Here is a 24,329-nt window from a genome sequence, read left to right on the forward strand (position 1 = left end):
CCATTGACCTCAATGTCCTTAACGTACTTTCTCCTTTTAAAATTTTTTTCCAAGACTTACATACACAGACGTCAAGCTAACAGGCCTTAGTTTAACCCGGATCGACTTTTGTTTCCTTTCTTGAAGATAGGAACTAACATTAGCAATTCTCCAGCGTACGTAATCACCCCCGAGTTACCGATTGATTAAAAACTCGCTAATGGGCTCGCAATTCAATGCACCAGTTCCTTTAATATCCTTGGATGGAGATTGTCTTGGCCCTCCGTTTTGTCCATTAAGCTGTTCAAGTTTTGGTCTCTACCTCAGAGGGTAATACCCACCTCCAATCCTCATTCCTGTTTACATCCCCCATCATCCCTAAACTCCTCATAGTCTTATTAAAGACTGAGGCAAAGTACTTATTTAGATATTGGGGCCATAGTTATCTTAACCTCATTCCATCCTCAGTGTAATGCGGCCCCACTTCTTCTTTCTTTTGTTTTCTCTATATGTGGCTGTAGAACCTTTTACTATTGTTTTAAATTCCTTTGCAAGGTCCAGTTCTACGCGCTTTTAGCCTTCTCACTTTTACCCTACATGTCTGGACCTCAATAGAGTTCCCTTGTTAATCCCGCTTTCTTCCACCCCTGTAAGCTTTCTTCTTTTCCTAATCCCTCTCTGGATGCTTGCTCATCCAGCTGGGCCTACAACTCCTGCCCATGTTTTTTTTCACCCTTTCTTGGATGCAGGCTTCCAACAGTTTCCGCAGCTGCGACTTAAAGTAATTCCAGGCCTCCTCCGCATTTAAATCCACAAGTTCCTCCGTCCAGTCCACGTTCTTCCCTAACAATCCTTAACTCTTTAAAATTAGCCCTGAGAAGTCAAAAACCCTAATCCGTAGATCTACCTTTGTTTATCCTTCCATCTATTTGAACTGAATCAGCTCTGATCACTCGAACCAAGGTTGTCCTACCACCATTTCTTCTACGAGGTCCCACTGCTCACCAAACCAAATCTAAAATGGCATCCCCTCTTGCCGTACTTCAACTACTTGGTGAAGAAATCCATCCGCTATCACATCCAGAAAAAATCTGACCCCTATTATTCTTGCAAGCACTTGTCCACCGTCTATATCTGGAAGTTGAAGTCACCCATGATCATACAATCCCCTTAGTGTTACTTCGTTAAAGACATTTAAAGAGGTCTATCCATATCCAACAGGATCCCTGGTCTGTAGCACACCCCAAGCACTATCTCAGGGAGGCCTAGTAGCTTTTTACCCAGTGTGATTTTGCCCAACAGACTCTGTCGTACCATTCCATCACTTCTATTTCATTACAGTCACCTCATCATTGATTAACAATGCTACTCACCACCTTGCCTTCTTCCTGTCGTTTCTAAACAGCACATTACCTTCAATACCTGTACTCCAGTCTATGAGTACTTCCACCAGGTTCTGTTTATCCCTATATATATCCGGTTTCACTTCCTGCACCAGTAGCTCCAGTTCTCCATCTTGTTACCTAGGCTCCTCGCAATTAGAACAGACATTTTAATTTTGGCGTTTGGTGTCAGTGACATTCTTACCCCCCGTTTGCACAGACCTCTACCACCACATCACCTGTGGTCTAGTTTCTTACTCCGCTATGCCTCCTTGGGTCCAATTCTTCGGTCCACAAGGGTATCCCCTCTCACTTTGTTTACTTCCCTCTCACAGTTAAATTCTGGCGTGGAAGATCTCCTGACATCTCCCAACCATCTCCCAACTTCCTAGTTAAAGCTCTCTTAATGAGGTCGGCGAGCCTCCATCCTAGAAGTCTATTTCCCTCCTTACTAGTGAAGTCTATCCGGAAGAACAGTCGTCTGTCCGTAAATGCTTCCCAATGACCGGTCAATCCCAAAGCCCTCCTTATAGCACCACTGCCTGACCATCTGTTAATCGTGTAATCTTGTCACTCCTTCGCGCCCTGCTCTAGGACCGGCAGAAATCCCACTGAAGATCACCTGATGGTATCGCTGCCACCATCCAAATTTTCAGTGCTGGATCACTCCCTTTCCCCAAAAACCTCCCCTCCTGCGTACCTTGAGACTCCTTCACCAATTCCCTGATGAGTCCAGATCCAATCCTTTGAGATCTTAAAACAAGGAAAATAACCATCGCCCCTCCTTCTCCTACCAATCCCTAGTGAGTCCAGATCCAATCCCCTTGGATCTAAAAACAAGGAAAAATCAATCAGGTATTAAGAAAAAGGTCTTAATTAAGGAAAAGAAAGGTAAAAGAAACCCTCTGGAGAGATAAGCATACCAGCTACTCTCCAGCCAACAGATCAAAACACAGAGGATGTTCCCCTGGCACAAATTTAGTTACACAAAAAAAATATCAATTTGATCTACCTCTAATGCATAAGACAGGTTACAAAGAAATAAACATAAACCTATTTATCCCTGTCTAAACGTACTAACTTGCTAAAGAGGCTGGTTCCTTGACTTTTCACTCTGGCTGAAACTGGAACTCATAACAAGAAAAAACTTCTCTCCTTCCTTTTGAAACATCTTGTTCCCCTATTGGTTCCTCTGGTCAGGTGTTAGCTAGGCTAGGTGAACTTCTTAACCCTTTACAGGTAAAAGAGACATTAACCCTTAACCATCTGTTTATGACAGGTGGAAAGTAAAGTTTCTGTTCTATCTACGAGCCTGATTCTGCAAATGTGAATATGAGTAATTTTGCTTATGTTAGTAGTCTCCTTAAATTCAATGTGCTACTCATGTGAGCTCTAAGAATATAGGATACAACACTGAAAGCAGTAAAAGTAGGATAAATAAATAAAATAATCTGGAGGAATATGTAACTGTTCTGAAGGTTCTGTTTCAGCACTGAATACGTATAAAATATGTATATGTATAGACTATACTAAGTATGTAAAATATATGTATATTGTATGGGGGTGTGTGTGTGTGTGTGTAAACACACACACACACACACACACACACACACAATATGTATAACACTATTACAGATGCATAGACAGGTATATTGAATTAGGCCTCAGAGGAGTAATGTTCAGATTTCACTGATCTACACTAATATGTGTGGATTGGTCCTACCAAGGGGATCACATAAGTTCTGCTTTTAATACCTCTTTTTATTGAAAGAATACTAGTAAATTCTTTATTTTACAACTTTCATTCTTTTTACTCGTCTCTGTAGTAGTCTTAAACTGAAATTTTTCTACAACTCTTAAACTTTCCTATGAGATTTGCTATTTAGGTGAAAAGTGGTGATGTTTATTATATATTTATTGCCAATAATATTGTTTATACTTGTCTGTACAACACCTAGCATGCTATTAGCACTGTTTAAATAATGGGTTTGATTGGCAAATGGCAGGTAGGTATCTAAGTCCCACTGAAAGGCAGTAAGAGTTGGGCGCTTAAATGCTGCTTGTGCGTTTGAAAATCTCCCCCCAGTATTTAAAATATATGTTAATAAAAAATGGGACTAGCAATTACTTCGAGCTTGATGAGAGTAGATTGGTGATAAAAATGCTGTGCACTTTCATTTGAGGATCTGAGGGCACTTTACAGACGTTAATTAAACCTCACAACACTTCTGTGGAGTAAGTATTATTATTCCCATTTTTACATGGGGGAAGCTGAAGTGCAGTGGGAGATTAAATGACTTTTCCAAGTTTACATAGCAAGTCAGTGACAGAAATGGTAATTGAACTTGGGAACCTTGACTCTCAGGGCCTGATTCTGGCCTCCAGTCTGGCAATGCAGAGCAGCTGGAATGCCTTTTTAACTGGCTGCCTGAAGAGCCCTTCAGAGGGGGGAAACCTAGATGGCCTAGGGTCAGAATAACATCTCACATACCACTCTCCTTGTCCCCCACTGGAATATAGGACATAACAGATAGCTCTGTGACCAGCCAGTCCCAGCTAACAGCATAATTGTACATACAGCACGTCACAGATATTATTAACCTTTACATGGTCAGTTAAGATTCTAATTTACGGGAAGTTGTCCATATTACATATTAGTTTAGAATTCTTGGTAGTGTTTTGCAACAATTTATATGCCCTTTTCTTCTCCTGTTAATATTATATTGTATTTCCCTTTGTTGTGAAATGGTTTGAAAATTGTTTATAGTTTTTCAGCATTCTCTCCATCTTGTAAGAGAGCACTTATTCCACAAACCACATTTCACCAACCCAAGAAACACCCACTGCTGCTGTTCAAAACCAGCAAGATCAGGTTGCTCATACAGGATGAAATCCTGTTCCCATTGAAGCTAATGGGAATTGGGCCATTTACTACAGTGGGCCAGCTTTTCACCCTCATTGATTTTTTTTTTTTTTAGAAAAGTATTTTTCCATGTGGATCTTATGCTTCTTATATGAATTCAGACATAATGAATAGACCACCAGATATTCAAATGCACCATGGCTTGTCAGCCTAAGGGTCACAATCTCCAGTGGTGTTATAAACAAGTGCCAGGGGTCAGCACGGCCCTGTTCTTTCCATATTGCTAAATGAGAGTGATTCCCAGCTAAACCTTAGTTAAATGGAAGGGAGCGGGGGTCTTGCAACTAAAAAGATTGAGAGCCACTAACTACAGCTTTATAAAGGCAGACTGATCTTTTCTGAAAATGCTGCAGTATTTATGTTTTTGTTTTCCTGATTGAGCCAGGGCCGACTCTAGGCACCAGCAAAATAAGCAGGTGCTTGGGGCAGCACATTTGCAGGGGGCGGCATTTGGGCCATCCTTTTTTTTCCCCCTCACTTCCTCCCCTCTCACAACCCTGCAGAAGCGGAGCCATGGAGCAGTTGGGGATCCAGCATGGGAGCTGAAAACCCATGGGACCCTGGGAGCTGTAGTTCCTTACCTAGCTCCCCACCTATACAGCCAGCCCTGGAGCAGGGAAAGAACTATATTTCCCAGCAATCCCTTGGCAGGTATCAACAGGAAAGGGAGGGGTAGGAAGTGAGGTAGCTGAGCCATGCTGCGAGTCGAAAGAGGTGGCACTGTGAATGGGAAACAAGTGTGCCCAAGGAGTAGAAGGCTTTGCGCCAGATGTCCCCTTCAGAAGACTTCCCCAGACTGCGTTAGGGATACTGGTGTGACCTCACCTTGCAGCCCCCAAAGAAAGAATTGGGTGGACTAAATGGACAGTGAACCTCTCTATCTGAAGCCTAGCAAGCGAGTTACCTGGATCCCACTATAATTTAAAATGAAAAGTAAGGGAGGGGAGGCTCTGCTAGAGTAGCTGGGCAGCTTTAGATACAGTACCAGGCACTTAGGAGGATTTCCACTTCTGAGCCATGGAAGCAGAAACTGACTTTTCCTTTCCAGATTTAGCCAATATTCAGAAAGGGAATCTAGCACCTGCCTTCCAGATTTGAACACCCTCAAAATTCAGGAGTGCTCAGCTCCAGTTTGGGCAGGCTGTTACTTCATTTGTCCCAATCAAATATACTGATCCACTCGTAACTTGCTGTAGAAAAGTAGGAAAAATTGAGCAAGAAATCTTCCCAGGTATATAGGACTGAATTACAATTTCAACAGCCATTGCTTTTTTGTTTGTTGTTGTTTGTTTAAAGGAAAACAGGATATTCATTGCAAATCCCATAGAAAACAAAGAGGGAACAAAAGAAATAAATAAAGCACCTTCAACTTTCTCATTTTATGTGGACAGTCTTATAATATGCATCCAGCATAATCCTCCAACACACAACTGAAAATTGTTCACTTTACTGCAGTTCTGAACCATATGGGAACAATCTGTCTGTGTTCTGTGCACATCTAAAAATGTCTGGCTGAATGACCCGCGGGGAGCAAGTTACCAGTGACACAGGGCTGGGATACAGAGAAGGTGCAGGTTGAGGGAGAGCCCAGGGCTGGGTGGCAGGGGTGGGGGAAGAGCATGGTTGAGGGGGAAACGGGAGCCCAGTGGCTGAGCGCAGGGGTGGGTGTGGGTAGAGAACCCAGGGCTGGGCAGCAAGGGGAGTGCGGAGGCGGGGAGCCCAGGGCTGGGGTCGGGGGCAGCCAAAAAATTTTTGCTTGGGCAGCAAAAAAACCTAGAGCTGGCCCTGATTGACTGTACTTTACCCCTGAGATCTCTACTGCTTGTGCCAGATCTGGAGAGAAATAACGTTGTTCACACGGAGAATCTGTATGTGTATGCTACTAAATCTCATAGCCATATGGAGTGTCAATGTTATATGATTTTGACTTTTTAAGGACAGTGCAAAACAAGCCATGTCTAATAAGAGGATAAACGAAATCATTTAACATCTAATATTCAAGCAGGAGAATATGCACGGATTAGAGATGAAACATGGACCATATCGTTCAGAGCTGACAATGGCCATTGAAGTGTTTGACTCCTGAAAGACGACAGTTTTCCCCAACCCGAGCTGGACACACTAAGCTTGCTCACAAATTCAAAGATGGTAAGATGGACAAGACTCGGTGAGATTTCTGGGGTCTAGTAATCTCATTTTCATTATTTTTGGTTGATCTTTGAATAACAGAATTGATTCCAGCTTATTGTATAATCAATAGTTGTAAATGGCTTAAGCATCAGCACTAGAAATAAGTGAGGCCTATTTCTCAGTTGTTAACATTTGTAGCCAGATATCTGTTGTGTGCAAAAGGCATGTAAAGCATGAATCATTAATAGTGCTCCTTATTAGAAGAGTTTTGATAAATTTTCAGCAAAAAATCCTTTTATCTCAACATTTATTTGCAATTTTCAGCTAGGAGAAAGAAGCTGTGAGTTAATTCATTACTGGCAGATTGATTGTCTTCGAACAAACGTTACTTTAAGATTTGGATCTGGAGTTCATTGAGAGACAAATGAGCTAACCTTCAGTGAAAATGAAAGTAGTGGACTCTCTTAGTTCCCTTACCCACTTCACAAAACCACTCTTAAGTGTACTGCAGTGCGACACGTCTGGCAGTTGGTTAAGAAAGGCTCTTCTTTGGAGAAGCAAGGCACGTGTCAGGTTGGGGTTGAGGTGCTTTGATGGTGCTGAGTGGGGAGGAGGCGGGCACGCAGGGGCAGCTCGGCCCAGCACACCATAGTGCATGCTTGGGGCGGCATGCCGGGGGCGGGGGGGCACTCTGCTGTCGCCTGAGGGCAGCAGATGGCTCTGGTGGACCTCCCGCCCGTGCCTGCGGAGGGTCCGCTGTCCCGCGCTTCGGTGCGAGCATCCGCAGGCACACCTGCGGAGGTCACGGAGCCGCAGGACCAGCGGACCCTCCGCAGGCACGTCTGCGGGAGGTCCACCGGAGCCGTGAGACCGGCGACCGGCAGAGCGCCCCCTGCAGCATGCCACTGTGCTTGGGGCGGCGAAATGGCTAGAGCCGCCCCTGCGTGCATGGCACCTGCTAGTACTAAGTCTGGCTTGGGTCAGCGATGTTAGTTGCAGTCAGTGAATCACTCACAAAGAATGACAGACATATCGGCTCTAATGCCACTGTACTTTAGGTTCTGAGCTCTTGGTATGGTTTGTGCCTCCTCTTCCACAAAGTGGGATGTCAATGGAGATGTAAGACGTGTGCAGTTGCAATTAGTGCTTCCCACGTGGGTGGAGCAATTGGGCAAAGAACCGTGACAATAAAGTCAATTTTTCTTTTTTAAATAGGGTGAAGATGGAAGGGGTGAGAGCAGCCGGAGCCTCATGGGGGAGGTGAGCGGCAGCACCCTCATGGGGCCAGCAGGGAGATATAAAAGAAACAGTCTCCCCTGCCTTCCCAAAGCCAGTTCTCCTATTTTCTATGAATTCATATGATTAGCACTGGAAGATAGACATAGAGGGTAGCTAGTCACTATGTCATTCCTCACTCAGCTGGTGTCTTCTTCAGCCTTAAGATACTTATTGTTCATAAGTGTTTCTCTCTGGAAGGAGTTTTTCAGCACATTTTGACATTGACTCTCCTCATTGTGATGGCTGGTTTTAAGACCCCATTTTAAAAATCTCAGACTATAGAGCAGGGATCAGCAACCTTTGGCACGCAGCTTGCTGGGGTAAGTACCTTGGTGGGCCAGGCTGGTTTGTTTACCTGCTGCGTCAGCAGGTTCGGCCGATCGCGGCTCCCACTGGCCACGGTTTGCCGCTCCAGGCCAATGGGGGCTGCAGGAAGCCACATCCAGCACATCCCTTGGCCCCTGCAGGTTCCCACAGCCCCCGTTGGCCTGGAGCAGGGAACTGCAGCCAATGGGAGCTGCAATCGGCCAAACCTGCTGACACAGCAGGTAAGCAAACCGGCCCTGCCAGCCAGGATGCTTACCCTGGCGAGCCGCATGCCAAAGGTTGCCAATCCCTGCTATAGACAATGATGAGCTGCTGTGTTAAATTCTGTCCATACCGGTGGCCTGATTGTCTACTACCTTGCATCCTGTGTAGTCATTGATACCTTTTGAAATAAGCACACAGTGCTTATAAAATACTTCCATTCTGATCTGATAATGTTTACATCCATTTTGCTCTCACTGTATAAAAGGCTGTCCAAAGTGCAAAGCAGTGATGGGCATGCTGTGGGCCTTTTATCGAATTACCCTTACATCTGTGTTTGAACATAGTTCTTAAACAGTTAGGCCAGTCAGTCTGGGCTACACTGTGTTTGAATATGCTCAAACTGGCTTTAAACTACTTATGGAACTAGTTTACTTAACTCAAAACCCCAGTGTAGATGATATCAGAATCAGGGAGTTGGGAAACTGCAAATCCAGGTGACTCTAAGCGAGCTTGAGAAGGAAATGTAACCATGTAAGTCCTACTTATATTACAGCTGAATCTATGATTGCTAACCCACATATGTGGTAAGCATCTGTCTCAGATCTGGACTTTAGCGTACAAAATTTGGGTGCCTACTGAACCTTCCCAAGCTTATGCCCAGCTGGGATCTTATCTCGCTGCCACCAGCCGAAGTTTTCCAGGGTATAGGCCCCCTCGGGTTCCCCAAACCTTTCCTTGGGGGACCCCTCCAAGACCCAGAGCCCCTGGGTCTCCTCTATCTCATCCCCCAGCTTCCCCCCCTTTCCTGGGTTAGCCGGTAGAGGTGCGATTGGTCTGTTCCTGTTCCCTTTGAATACAACAGAGAGCAATCTAGCTTCCCGAGGCTATGCATTTCACCTAGTCAGCTCACACAAGAGATTCCCCCTCCTTTTGTCCCGTAGCCTTTTCCCGCCCTGGGGACAATAGGAAAGTAGACACAGAGCTTGGGTTTCCCTCCCCACCTAGCCTGGCACAGAAATTCCTCTCCCTCTGCCTCACTAGGAAAAGAAACTCCCACAAGTTTTAAAAAGAAACTTTATATAAAAAGAAGAAAAATACAAAACATAATACCGCCATAGAAACTCAATACAGGATATGGCTTATAAGAAAATAGGAAAAACAGTCTGATTTAAAAGTAGCCCAGTTAAACCAGTCCAGCAAATCAACACCCATGTAAATAAATCAAAGCACATCACAGCGATTACTTTGTTTCCTTTTGTACTCACAGATGCTTAGTGAATATTTGAAAGAGATGGAGTTAGAGAAAAGCTTGTTACTCACAGCCAAGGAAACAAAAGAACCGAACAAGCCAAAAACCTCCAGAGTCCCACCCTTACTTTTGAAATCCGGTTTCCTGATTGGTTCTCTAGTCAGGTGTTTGGTTCCCTTTGTAAACCCTTTACAGTAAAAGAAAACTAACCCTTACCTTACCTATCTACTTATGACAACATAGTTATATGCAGAATATGAACACAGTCTTGTTGTTTGTTCACTGTCTGCGTTTAACAGGATATAGCTAAGTTTCGTTGACTTAGAGTTAGTTCATGTTTTTAATGGCATTTGCCCTGAATTAATTCAACATTAGATGTGCTACTGGTGCTGTTAACACCCACTCTGATGTTTGCTGGGGCTGTAGTTAGGGAGGAGCTATTCTTTCTTATTCTTTTCATGGAGCTGTATGACAGTATTGAAAAATAGTGGCTTGGACATAATCTTCAAACATAACAATGTAACCTAATAAGTTGAATTGAATTCAACTGTTGCAGATGAAAAATATGCTCAAATAAGTTTGACATGTCTCTTATTTAGGAACCTTATACTTTTGTTACACATTTTTCTTTTAGTAAGGAAATTGGAATACATACATATATTTTCTTCAATTTTTTTAATGTGACCTGTGGATATTTGTAGGCAAAACTTTGGATGAACTCAAAGAGAGACTTTTTTAGGTAGTTTCTTTCCTATTGCAATACAAAAACGTAACACTGGATATGCAAACAGGCTCTCTCTGGTCTTAGACAAACCACTTTAAACCCTTTTTTCTCTTGATAAAATATTGGCATTACTATTTACATTGTTGTGAGGATAAATTAGTTAATATTTATAAAGCACTTTTGAGGATGAAATACATTACATAAAGTGTCATTGTTGACAACGATCCTGTATAGCACTAGAAAAACTTATGATGCTATATATAAAAATCTGAAATAATGTTTATATTCCAAGAATGTACATGGCACTGTATAAAACATAGAAAGAAACATGCATGCCCTGTTCCCCCAAGGAACATGCATATGATATATCTAAGATCCAGATTTGCTTGCCAAACCATTTACTTAGCCCCTTATTTAGTGCTAAAACAGAAATATACTAAAATGTCCATTACATCTCTGCCTTCAGTCAAAGAGAAACATATATTTACTATCTGTATTGCCAAACATAATTCCTTTTGTCCAAACAAAAACATTCCAAATGTCCAGTCTACACATTGGTATGTTTGTGAGAAAAGTCTCTTCTTCTGTTTCTGCCTCAGTGGGATCTGCTGTACCATGTGCTGGTTCAATGATCTGACTGAGTGATCAGTATTCATTTTTTACTTAATAAGAGAAAGCATAAAAATAACAGATAAAACCATCTGTATCTGAGCAGATTGTCATTTATGCAACAGTTTGGATTTGTTTATTTGATATAAGTCTCTTTAATAATAGTCTAAATATAGTTCACTTGCTTGTGAGCTTTTGTAGGAGGGATGGAGAGGGGCTGCAAGCAGATGGCCCACGGCATCAAATCATGAACTTCCATTGCATCATTACCTCTGGAAAGGACAAAGTCTAATACAGCCATCCTCCCCCTCATCTCATCTTACCCCAAAGTAATGAGGTAGCTGATCAAAGTAAAGGCTTGGTGTTTGTACAAACAACATATTTTTGAGGTGGCTCTCTTCTAATTTTTCCTGTTCTTCCTCTACCCTTAGGAGAAATTGTTTTTCTAGCCATTCACAATCACCAGCCTGGTCCAGGTCTTGCAGTGCAGGGAACCAGGTGTGAAGGAGTTCAGAAGTCTGACACATTATGGATGTTTCTTGTAGATACTATCCATATCCTCCACTCCTATCTGGCCAGAGAAGGAAGAGTCCAAAAATTCCTCCTTTCCCAATATAGTTTCAACATCTAGTGATTGAAGGTTGGAAGGCCCATTTAAGCTCTTTGGAGGTACTGTGGCAGTGAGGATCACTGGTTAAGTGCTATGTGGGGACTAGTGCCAGTGTGAAGGAGCAGCTGTGACTGCTGGTCCAGCCATTGGAAGCTGCGCAATGGTTGTGCACCCCACTCTATAGTTGACAGATAGTTTGTCTTCTTAGCCCATCTCCCGACATCTCCCCCATATAATGTTTTACTACTTGGGTTTCACACAGGTGAAGTGAATTAAGTGAATCACTAGCCTAAGCTATATGTTCCTATTGGAGCTAGGAAGACACTTGTTTCTGTTTTATCTGACTCCTTCCCAATCTTTATAATTTTATGAAAGAAAAGATGTGGAAAAAATATCTGTACGCAGAAAAGCATTCTCTTTGCCACCTGTACTCATCCTCTCTTTCTCAGGATGCTGTCTTCCGCAGTGCCACAAAGCCATAGATTGGAAATGGAATATGCAAGAATATTAAAGAGCTGTACTATTGGCGAGAGCTCAGCTTCCTCCCTCCCCATCCTAGGCCCAATCCTGAAGTCCTCTATGCAAGAAACTTCCATTGATTGCAGAACTGGGGCCAATGTGCATGCAGATAAATTCTGATCTCTCTGCTAGTCTTACCTAGTCAGGAATGGCAGGTGACAGCATATAATTTACAGTCATCTGTATTGGCTTTTTGTAACTCAATTGGGTAAGCATTTGTCCCTCAGGAGAGTTTCCCTTGGATATTTTTTCTTCCTTTTTAATCATAAAATAAAGATGAGTCATCTAATTGTGTGGAAAAGTTTGAGTCACCAAATAATGGAAAACTTTTTTCAAATTATAGATCCAGATCCTCAGCTGGTGTAAATCTGCATAGCTGATATCCTGATTTATACCATCCAAGGATCTGGCTCATAAACTTTCCTCTCCTAGCCTTGAAAAAGGAGGAATTCTTGTTGGAGGAAGTATCTATAGTAATATTCAAAAACACTTCATTGTGTGTCAGTTAAGGTTGATCTATAAATAACATACTTAGCACAAAACAAGGAAATGAAAAATAAGGCACCTAAGTGTACATACCTTTACTCTTGTATTAGGAGACACAGACGCCTGACCATTATCACAACCTCCATATATTCCACAAGTTCATATTTGCCCCAGTAGAGAAGTCTGCCTTCCAGCATCTGCTCACCAAGCTTGCCACCACCATCACCACCACCACCACACAGACCATATTTGCTTTCTACTATTTCTGCTCAGTTCTCAAACCAATATTGTCACTTGTCCCTAGTAACGTGCCAAAGCTAGAGCCTAATGTGGGGGATAGCAGTGGGGATTTATACTCTGACAGTATTTGTAGAGTTACATTTATACCAAAGCAGCAACTATTATTTTTATGAAGCAAAGTATCTTCGTGCCAGTGCCTTGTTGTGAAAGTGGAGCCTCTGAGCCATCTGGGCACTTTCATGAAGATGCTGGTATTGATCATTGTAACTGTTGCTTTTGCCACAGATCCTAACTTTGAAATATATTCAGACAGCTCAAGAGCTCTGGCCCTGAACTGCTTGACCTGTTTTATAGACATCCTGGTCCCAAGAGAGCAGTCATTCCTTTTGCCAGAGTTAATCTTCTCCAACATAGCACAAATGGCCTGGGGCTAGGAAAACCCAGTGCCCATACTCTGTGTTAGTCCCTATTTTCAGCTGCAGGGAACATTACTGCATGTGACAGAAAGGCAGTGTTGTGCACCTCTCCTGAATTGGTCCAAAAGGCTCCTGCATACCCTGTTAGAAAATGGAAGAGGCTAATGTAAATTATGTTGTCCAATGGCTAAGCATGGTTTCAGTAGTGGTGAATAACATAACGGTTTCAGTTATGTTGAGTAACATATTTTTTTGTTAATAAAATAATTACATAGTGTCCAAACTCTCACTATGTACATACTTTTGAACCTTGTTTTGATTTGATTAAATTTGGAAATTAATTAACAAAATTTACTTGAAAAGCCTCAGAAAATTTAAGCATTATGCAGAAATTATGCATTGCACATTTGGAGCAGACACATTCTGTTTTTCATACAAAAGAAAGAGGCTGGCCAATTTGGTCAATTTCACGTTCTTAGGATTTTAAAAATTGTAAATTTCGTGATTTCAGGCATTCATGGTGTTGTAATTGTTGAGGTCCTGACCTAAAAAGGACTTGCGGGGGTCGCAAGGTATTGCGGGGGAGGGTTGCAGTAGTGCTACCCTTACTTCTGTACTGCTGCTGCGGGCGGCTCTGTCTTCAGAGCCGGGCAGCTGGAAAGCAGCGGCTGCTGGTTGGGAGCCCAATTCTGAAGGCAGAGCTGCCACCAGCAGCAGCACAGAAATAAGAGTGGCATGGTATGGTATTGACATCCTTATTTTTGTGCTGCTGCTGGCGGAGCACTGCCTTCAGAGCTGGGCACCCAGCCAACAGCTACTGCTCTCTGGCCGCTCAGCTCTGAAGGCAGTGCAGAAGTAAGGGTGGCAATATCATGGCCCCCCTGCAACTCCCTTTTGGGTCAGGACCCCTAGTTTGAGAAACACTTATCTCCCCATGAGATCAGTATAGTAGAGGGTAAAAGCACATAAAAGACCAGATTTCACGGGGGTAGACCAGATTTCACTGTCCGTGATGCATTTTTCGTGGCCGTGAATTTGGTAGGACCCTAATAATAAAGGTTAAGATACCTTAGCGTAAAGTTGCATATGGGTAATATAGGCATTCTTTTGAAAATGTAAATATATATATTAAAATAAATAATCCCTCTTCACGGGACTCCCACAGTCACAGATGTTTCAGTGAAACTACGATGTGAATACACTATAGACTTAGCGTTTGTCTTCATTGCACTGTTTTCTTGAACTATAACTCAGGTTTTGACCTTAACCTGACTCCAGTCCACGCATAGAAATCTCTAGTTTGAGTTAAGTGGCATTTTAAACTAAAGCTAGATGGTCCATCAGGTATAGGTTGATGCTCAAGTGCTGCTGATGTTCAAGGTAGTAATGCAGTGGGAACTCAGCGACAGGTTATAGCTCAAATTAGCACGGCTCATCGGATGCTAATCCAGTCACTTTGTGTAGCTCGAGTATAGAATTGCAGTGTGGCTTCCCTCACTCATATTAGTCTAGCTCAAGCAGAGTAACTCAAGCTAACTGTTGCAGTGGAGACAAGACCTATGAGACAATCGCCACTTTTTCCTCTTAACTTGCATCCAGTACCTGTATGTATAGAATCCTCCCTGCAAGCTTCTCTATCATTTGAAGCTATTAAATCATCTGTTTCTATATTTTATTTCTGTGACATGCCTGCTTAATCCAATCAATGGGACTTTCTATGAACTCCAGCGTGCACTGGGACATTTTCACATTCAAATCAGAGGAGAGCAAAACCAAGCAAGATAAAAGCTATCTTCATATCTCTCTTTTTTCTTTTTCTTTTTCTTTTTTTTTATGTGCAAGATGTTTCTTTTTGCCAGACAGATTGGGTGTCCTAATCTGAAATTATGAGTGGTTAGGCAGAACCCTATCTTTAATTAGGTTTCACAGACTGAGTCATTTTGCAAGCTAGACATTTTAATTTACAATATACTGCACTGCAGCACTTCTCTAGGCCTTCTGCTGTGTAATAAGGTATTCAACTGGCCGCACAAGCTTTAAAAATATTGGAGCACTTAGTCTCTTAGTTCACTTGTTTATTTTGTGTTTTTAATTTTAGTTGCAAATCAAACATGCAGTTACAGAGGCTGAGATTCAAAAGCTGAAGACAAAGGTAAGGATCAATACATAGTTAATTCTTGCTGATTTTTTTCCCCTTTTATCTGATGGAAGACACATTTCTATATGTAAACCAAAGTTCTTTCTAAGAAAGAATGAAACTCAGATTAAGCTTGTTTGGGTGTAAGTCTTCCAGCAGACGTTTCAGTAAAACCTAGAGCATAGGTATTGAGAAATTGCTAAAATATCTAGTTTTCATTAAATCTTGCATTTTGAAAGATAACATAATGACTAAAAGACCGATTTTATTTTTATACTGTACTAATTCATTTTCCTTAACAATTCTGTAAATTGTATTTATATTCATTAATTGTAGCTGCTTTAATAGTTTTCTGATCGGTAGAGATCGGAAGACTAACTATTTTATTCTCCCCCTATGACTTTTGGCATTTTCCTTTCCTTTAACTATTAATTTCTTTGGATACAATATTTGCTTTTTGCATACATGAGAAACTACTGCATTCAGTTCAAAACATGTTATAAAAGGCAAAAGATGGTTGATTTCATGGAGAAAATTATCTCACAATTGGCTCTTAGAAATTAGATTTAATTTATTAATACACAGAACATGTGTTTTCTGATATTTGGTCTTTTAATATCAATTCAACCTTTACGAGGAGTTCAGTTTTTGATAATGATTCAGTTGTTGAGTAATAGGTTTTATAACAACATTTTATGTACATTACAGAACAAAATAAAAGGAAGACAAAAGAGCAATTTTTAAAATTGAAAAAGGAGTCAGCTGATTTTTTCTTATAAACATCTACACCCATCATATAATTTGCTTAATGTTTATCAAATTACTGTTAAAAGGCAATTGTAATTTTATTTTATTTTATGTGAACTCTCATTGTTCTCTTTCATTTTAGAAAGCCAGAAATTTCTTCCCCTCCTTCCAGTTTAGACTCTGATGCAGCAGTTGCACCTACATGGGTACATCTTTGTGCCCATGCACAGCCTCATTGACTTTTCCCTGTAATGCGTCCTGGATGTAGGCATTCATCTCTGCGAATCCAGTTGCGGGATTGGAGTCATTGTCTTTTTCTTTGCCACATATTTTCCCCTGACCTTTATAGTAGAACCATGGCTATTTTTGGTTAAACTGACAGTAAAATAAGGATCAGAGGGGTAGCTGTGTTAATCTGTGTCCACAAAAACAATGAGGAGTCTGGTGGCACCTTAAAGACTAACAGATTTATTTGGGCGTAAGCTTTCGTGGGTAAAAACACCACTTCTTCAGATGCCTGGATGGTTTTTTACCCATGAAAGCTTATGCCCAAATAAATCTGTTAGTCTTTAAAGTGCCACCAGACTCCTCATTGTTTTTTTGCCGGTAAAATAATATGTCCAGTCTACAAGTTACTCTGTTTGTGTGTGCATCATTTATGATATCAGCACAGCTTTGCCAGTACAAGTTAACTGCTGTCGATAAGTAAATAGTCTGTGCATAAAACATTATTTGCTTTTTGTAAATTGTATGGACTTTAATCTGCAAGGTGCTGAGAAATCTGGCCCTGATCCCGCCAAGCACTTACACCTACGGTTAGTTTTAATAATAATAAATAATATCTAGATTTTACCTACCACTTTTGCTTCCATAGATCCAAAATCACATGGGAAAAGGATTAACTACTCTGAATTTATTGGGTAACATCCTGACTGTTGGACCAATAGACCATTCACTACAGCGATCTAAGATTTCACTCAGGGGGACCACCAATGTGCTTAGCCTTAAAGTTAAGCAAATGCTGGATTGTGGACAGAGTGATCAGCCCCTTGCGAGACAGAGCCCTATAACTATAATGGACATTTTTTTTATCAATATCGTCTCTTTGATCATTTATAAAATAAATTAAATTTAAGATTTATAAACTAGAACCAGATTTTTCCTATTCTTATAACAGCTTTAAAAATTAGTTGAAATATTGGGTTTAAAACTTGTCTTTTTAATTAAAAAAAGCTTCCAAATTAAAATTTGATATTAGCTATACTAATACTTCTCTCAGTGTATTAAGATACCAGTCTCCCTTTTTAACTTTCTAAATTACACTGATTATGACTAAGAAATTATCATTACGTGAAAACTGATGCAATAAATTTCAAGTTCAAAAGAGTTTCTAATTTCAGAAAGAAGGCAGTTAGCTAGGTAAGACACAGTTAGCTTTGTCTCCATTGTTTTCTAAATAGCTTTGTGGTAAAATCAAATATAGAAGTTACAATTTGTAATTCTAATAATAAAATATCTTGAGTTTCTTAGTCCATAGTGCTTTCTAAGGTACCTGGTTCAGATACATGAAGTAAAATACACTCCCAGTGCTCCACTATGTCCCAAGCACAGCACCAGAATGCACCAACATTAGAAAGCTGGAATTTTAAAAATGATACCAAAATTTCACAGGAGCATAGACGTTGCAATGGATGCCAGAAGCAAAAGACTCTAATTTAAGTTTATTCATTCTTCCGTGTCAAACATGTATTATAATGTTCTCATTATACAGGAATGCTCTTTGCATTAGTAATGCACAACCTTTATAATCATTAATACACTGCTATTCACGGCTCTCAGTATTTCAAAGCATCTTGAATTACTGATTTTTAATGCAGCTTTTTACTCTCAAGCCACTGTATTTACTGTGTCCAGCTACAGGCTGCAGAGAATGAGAAAGTGAGATGGGAACAAGAGAAGACCCAGCTCCAACAGAACATTGAGGAGAATAAGGAAAGGATGATGAAACTAGAGAGCTACTGGATTGAGGCCCAAACCCTGTGTCACACTGTGAATGAACACCTCAAAGAGACTCAAAGCCAATATCAGGCTTTGGAGAAGAAATATAACAAAGCAAAGAAATTGATCAAGGACTTTCAGCAAAAGTAAGCAGCTGCTACAGGCCATAGATTGAATTAGTGGCCAGATACGGAATGTTTATGTTATATAATTGCATTTCTTTTGAAATATGAAACCCAGCGTTAAAGACCTGTAAGGTAAACAACATTTTTCACTTTGCTGCCATCAAAACCATTGGGTTTTTTATTACTGAAAAATGTCAGCATTGTGCATATTTTTAAAATGACTAACAATTAATTAATTTGCAGTATTCATCCTTGATATGTTAGAGAGCCATCTTTGCAGCAGTTTGTTATGATGATGTGGCATCAGTTTGACTAAGTATTGTTTTGTATTGATGCAACATGAAGAAGCAAATCATGCTGAGACATTCTCACACTGTGTTTTTCTTCTTCCTGGCTCTTGAGAATGTTTGAATTGAGCTGAATTAACTAGAGCAGGGATGGGCAAACTAAGGCCCAGGGGCTGCATCCAGCCCTTCAGACGTTTTAATCTGGCCCTTGAGCTCCAACCAGGGAGCGGGGGCCAGGGCTTGCCTTGCTCCATGCGTGCCATGGCTCCTCACGACTCCCGGAAGCAGCAACATGTCCCCCCCTCTGGCTCCTACGCGTAGGGGCAGACGGGGCTCTGCACGCTGCCCCTGCCCCAAGAGCCACCCCCGCGGCTCCCATTGACTGGGAACCATCGCCGATGGGAGCTGCAGGGACAGCACCTGCAAGTGGGGCAGCGCGCAGAGCCACCTGGCCATCCCTCTGTGTAGGAGCCAACGTCGGGATGAGCGGCTGCTTCTGGAAGCTACTTGAGGTAAGCGCCACCTGGAGCCTGCACCCCTGAGTCCCTCCAGTGCCCCAACCCCCTGCCTCAGCCCTGATCCCCCTCCTGCCCTCTGAACCCCTGGGTCTCACCGTTCTGCACCCTGGAGCCTTCACCCCTATGCCCCCCCCCAACCCAAACCCCAGCAGAGCCCCCTCCCACACCCTGATCTCCTCATTTCTGGACCCACCCTAGAGTCCACACCCCAAGCCGGAGGCCTAACCCCCTTCCACACCCTAACCCCCAATTTTGTGAGCATTCATGGCCTGTCATAATTTTCATAGCCAGATGTGGCCCTCGGGCCAAAAAGTTTTGCCCACCCCTGAACTAGAGCATACCTAAGCAGTTTCCCCGACCCCCCATTCCTGACATCTGAGCAATAATTTCTTACATTTATACAATACTTTTCATTCTCCAAAGAATTTTACAAATTTTACACTAGGATTGCATCATCTGCTACTGAAATCAGCCATTTTTATAATGAAACTCAGCTGTTTTAACAGTACACTGTATAGCAGCAATAGACAGCTCCTAGCAGAGGAATTGAATACCCTATCCCCACTGAAACCGCAAGGAGGATTTTAGGTAGACAAAATGTCATTAGCCACAGTGGAATTTTGCCAGTCTACCAGAACTAACTGACATCTCTTTTGAATGGTGCCATTGGATCGTTAATGGACTCAGCTTTTCAAGACCTTAGAAGTAGGGCCAAACCATCAACTGGTGTGAACTTGCCTCAGTTGTACTACCCAGAGTTACAGCAGTGGAGGATCTGGCCTATAACTTTTGACTGTCTCAAAACCCTAAATTACCTCACAGATTTACTTATAATTTTTGAATAATTAGTTTCATACTTTATGAGTTAGAGATGTAAATAAGTGATGATACACAGTCATTTGCATATCTAACAGAGCGATTCCATCCCGACTGTAACTGCAGAATTCAACATAATTTGAACTAATGATGCTTTATAAGTACAAATTATGAAAAGGTTAATTTAGTTTATGACAGTTTCAACACAGTTGTTGACAGCCTGAATAAGTGGGATTTTTACCTTAATTAGTTTTCCACAATATGTTTACAGTTTATTCGTTTGGGTTGGTAATAACTGCTCAGTTGTTTTCTCCTAGTTGCAGCTGCATGTTTACCATTATCGGATTAGTGCCAAATCTCCTGTTATCTAAGGATTATCTTTTGAACAAATGGGTATATTAATGTGTATTGTTCCAGTACATTTGTTAATTTTGTATTTGAATCTGTGATTGCTTTGATACCAGCAATTTTTTTTTTCCCTTAAGAGAACTTGACTTCATCAAACGCCAGGAAGCTGAGCGAAAGAAAATAGAAGAACTGGAGAAAGTGCACCTTGCAGAGGTTCAAGGCTTACAAGCTCGCGTGAGTAATGTTCACTCAAGTGTCTGAAGACTAAGGCAGTGCTGTCTGATAGTCTGGAAAAAAAAGCATAGTTATTCGTTTTTGCTAATAATTTGATGTATTTCTCTTAGATTAGAGACTTGGAAGCTGAAGTTTTCAGGCTGTTGAAGCAAAATGGGAGCCAGGTTAACAATAACAACAACATTTTTGAAAGACAGACGTCTTTTGGAGAAGTTTCCAGAGGAGATCCAGTGGAGACCCTCGACGTAGAGCCAGTGTCTCGCCTGGATGGCTTAAGTCAAGGTTTGTCTGAACCAGCCCTAAACTCCTGTTAATCCAGTTTGCTGTGTATGCATATCACAGTTGTGACTTAAGAATTTACAGTAAAGAATAAGTGAATATCATCATCATCCTGTCATTTTCACCAAAATGCAGCATCTGATAGCGAACACTTTATGTAATATTATTTAGTTACAGTGCAGCATTACAGAACAGCTGTAAAATGAATATTCATCAGTAAGTATAAGTGACGGAGGACTGTTAATCAAGCAGAGGTCATTAATAATTCATTAAACCATCAGTGAATTTTCAGTGGGATTGCCTATAACATTTAAGTTTCATTCCGTGTTTGTGTTGTGACAGTAAAGTAGGGGAAGACTCATTTTTTCCTGTGTCCTATGTCTCTCTTTAATTACCCAATCTACTAAAGATCAAACAGGAACAAAATTGCCAAAATGAGAAAAATATAATAAAATGTCTAATTATAAATGAATCTCTTGTATGTACAAAGAATAAACAAATGAGCTGTGTGTATATATCATGTACGTATGCAGGTACTAAATATATTTATCTATATTATATACTGATAAGCATATACATAAGTGTGTATATACTCACCTCTGTGTGTGTGTGTATGTGTGTGTGTGTATACACAAATGGAAGATAGTACTCAGGCATCTGAACTGTAAAGTTCCATTGACATATCAAGACATCATCTTAACCATGAAAGTGAAGTTCAAATGGTTTGTGATATCATCAGACCCCTAAAATGTGTTTATATGACCTTAGTAACTGATTTCCTGTTTTGTGTTTTATGTATTCAAAGAACATCATAAGATTTTGATAAGAAAAATGTGTTTTTATTAGTCATACACAAAATGCAAGCTTTGCCCTTCTCCATGTTGTTTCTCTAATGAACAAAATATTTGTTGTAATTTACAGTTATTCTAAGATAGTTACGGATAGCTCATTCCTGGAGTGATGGGCAGGTGGCATTGGAAGTAACTTAGTCCACCATCATACAGTTTTTTGTTGATCATTTCCATATTGATTAATATGTCATAGTCCAATGCTTTTCTTCACACTTAAAAAAAATCTTATTTCTTGGCTGTAATGTTACAGCTTCCCTGCAATTTATCAAGTTTCTCCTCTATAACCCAACACGATTAAGACACAAGTGTCTGGAAAGTATAATACTTCTCCCCATTTCCTAATAAATAAGGAATAATCAAATGCACATAGAATAGGAGGAGACCGGCTAGGCACTAGTGCCACAGAGAAGGATGGCATGAGAATTATAATAGATGATAAATTGTATAAGTAAACAATACAGATTAGAAGCAGAAAGCCCAATACTGTGGGTCGCTCTTGTATTACCGAGAGTCCCCAGAATGAAACCAGTGAGGTAATCGCTCCTTTCTACTGAATATTGGCTAGGCCTTATTTGGGATTTCAGTGCCCAATGAAGTCAGTTTGCGTTCTCCATTGATGTTTGAGCAGCACTTAATAAAAAAATAAAGTAGACAAAAGTAAAGGCAGTTCAGAAATGATAGAAATCTTGCAGTTAATACCTCTGAGGAATTATAGAAACATGGGTCATATTCAGTTTGGAGGTGATGGTGACTCAATAACTCTCAACAAACTCATAGAACTGTTGTAAGAATACAACGAATAATTATTCTTATCAATGAACAAGGGACAGAGCAAGAAATTAATGGGACTTAACCAATATTAAAGGAAATGTGTGTTAAATTTAAGTATATAAAATACTTTAACAATAAGCATAGTTAAGTGGTCGAGAAAGCTGTCAGGGAAGGTTGACAAGGCCTCTTTGCTAATGATGCTATTATGGAGACTTTAAGAAGTTAAATCTATCCTGCAATAACAGATAGAAAGGTGAGAAGGGCTAAAGACACACTAAAGGTCATTTCTAACCCAAACAAAAATGATCCTATGAAAACCCTTAGTATTGGCTTCCCAAGACCATACAGTAGCCAACAGTTGCAGTGCATTCTGGACCAGTTCCTGCAAAGTTCTGAGTGCCCTCAACTTTTATTGATACCCACAGGATCCTTGCAGGAGGAGCTCAGCTTTTTTTGCAGGATTGAGTCATGTGTGAATGAAATGCAAGTTCCTTATCAAATAGTTATTTAAGAGCCACTTACGGTTAATTATACAGATAAATCTTGATTTTACGAAAGTCAGAGGGGCACCCGAAACTTTTGTGTAATGAAGGAAGCTGCTGCTATATGAATATTAAATAATATTAAAGTCTAGTTAAAACAAAAATCCTCTTTGGATAGAAGAATGCATTGGGTTACCTGATGTGTTGATTTCTGGCAGACTTACGAACATTTTATTGATATTTTAACAATTGTTTCATGAACACAAACTAAATATTTCTCTGCAAGCAAATCAGTCTGAATTATTATGTTTAATATGATTGTCCTGCTAAAACTGTTCTGCCATATTGCAGAATTCGTTCCCACAAATCAGAGTTTGTGCGTGTTTCTTTCTAGTAAGCATTTATGACACTGAAATCTCTGAAATTTACAAAAACACTTATCATTACAAGAACTTTTATTATCGGGGGTAGCCATGTTAGTCTGTGTCCCCAAAAACAACAAGGAGTCCAGTGGCACCTTAAAGACTAACAGATTTATTTGGGCATAAGCTTTTGTGCATCTGAAGAAGTGGGCTTTTTATCCATGAAAGCTTATGCCCAAATAAATCTGTTAGTCTTTAAGGTGCCACCGGAATCCTTGTTGTTTTTTAAGAACTTTTTTATGTCTCCCAGACAGCCCATTATATGTTGCATCAGATATTTACAGTCATATTTTTAGTGCAACTCTTGACAAAAATGTGGTTTGGGTCAGAAAACTGGCTGTGTAAAAAAGGTCCTCTTCTGAAAAGTATTAAGCATACTTGCTCTCTGTGTGTCTGCATCACCAGCTGCATATGTTGCTGACAAAAAATGAATCTCTACAGCTGTCATTACTACAGAGCCAATACAGCCATAGATGTAGAGCTGAAATCTGTTCTAAGCACCTGCCATCATTGTAACTTAGTACCAGTCCCTAAGGCTAAAATTTTCCAACTTAGTTGCTGAGTTGGATCAAATTCTGTTGGGAAAAGAGACAAGCTTTTGAGCTACCCAGAGCTTTTTGTCAGGTACTGGAAAGGTACATGGCTACAGCACTGCAAACAAAACTGGTTACCGAAAGTTAGACATCTGATTCCATATGTAGGCACCCAATTAATTGGCTTGCTTTTCAGAAGGGCTGAACACTCACATATCTATGGGCTTAATAATTATGTAGGTAAGAATGGGAGCTATGGCTGCTCAGTAGAGCTAAGCAAAAATCCGATTTTCCCTTTCATGGGAAATGCCCCACTTGCATTTTGAAGATGGGGAGGGGAATTTGGAACAAAACGAAAACAAAGAATTTTAAATTTCCACAAACTTAATTGTTTTTGTTTTGTTTTGGACTGATCGCAATGTTTTGTTCCAACTACAGCATTAAAAATTAGCTTTGTATAATATAAAATTAAAGGAATTTCTAAACAAAAAAATCATTTTGAAACAACAAAATTGACATGTTCCATTCTGAAAATGCTAAAATGGACCTTTTCAACATTATTTTGAAATGCTTTGGGATTTTTTGTTTTAAATGACATTTCATTGAAATTGACACATCTGCAAAATTATTCATATTAAGCAAAAAAGCATTTTACACTCGAACATTCCAGTAGAAAATTCATGATCAGCTGTAGTGCTCACCACT

At 40.6% G+C, this 24,329-nt stretch overlaps 1 protein-coding gene across 10 annotated transcripts in view; it reads left to right on the forward strand.

Moving 5' to 3' along the window:
* Nucleotides 1-24,329, forward strand: part of PPP1R9A (protein phosphatase 1 regulatory subunit 9A) — a 243,183-nt gene that overhangs the window by 177,317 nt on the left and 41,537 nt on the right. For all 10 annotated transcript variants that reach the window (XM_032785350.2, XM_032785349.2, XM_032785348.2 and 7 more), the window contains exons 7-10: nucleotides 15,175-15,228; nucleotides 17,875-18,104; nucleotides 20,190-20,286; nucleotides 20,397-20,568. In XM_032785350.2, the coding sequence (XP_032641241.1) occupies nucleotides 15,175-15,228; nucleotides 17,875-18,104; nucleotides 20,190-20,286; nucleotides 20,397-20,568 (553 nt within the window). The remainder of the gene's footprint in view (nucleotides 1-15,174; nucleotides 15,229-17,874; nucleotides 18,105-20,189; nucleotides 20,287-20,396; nucleotides 20,569-24,329) is intronic.

This window comes from Chelonoidis abingdonii, chromosome 2 (assembly GCF_003597395.2).
Source record: "Chelonoidis abingdonii isolate Lonesome George chromosome 2, CheloAbing_2.0, whole genome shotgun sequence".
Lineage (NCBI taxonomy): Eukaryota > Metazoa > Chordata > Testudines > Testudinidae > Chelonoidis > Chelonoidis abingdonii.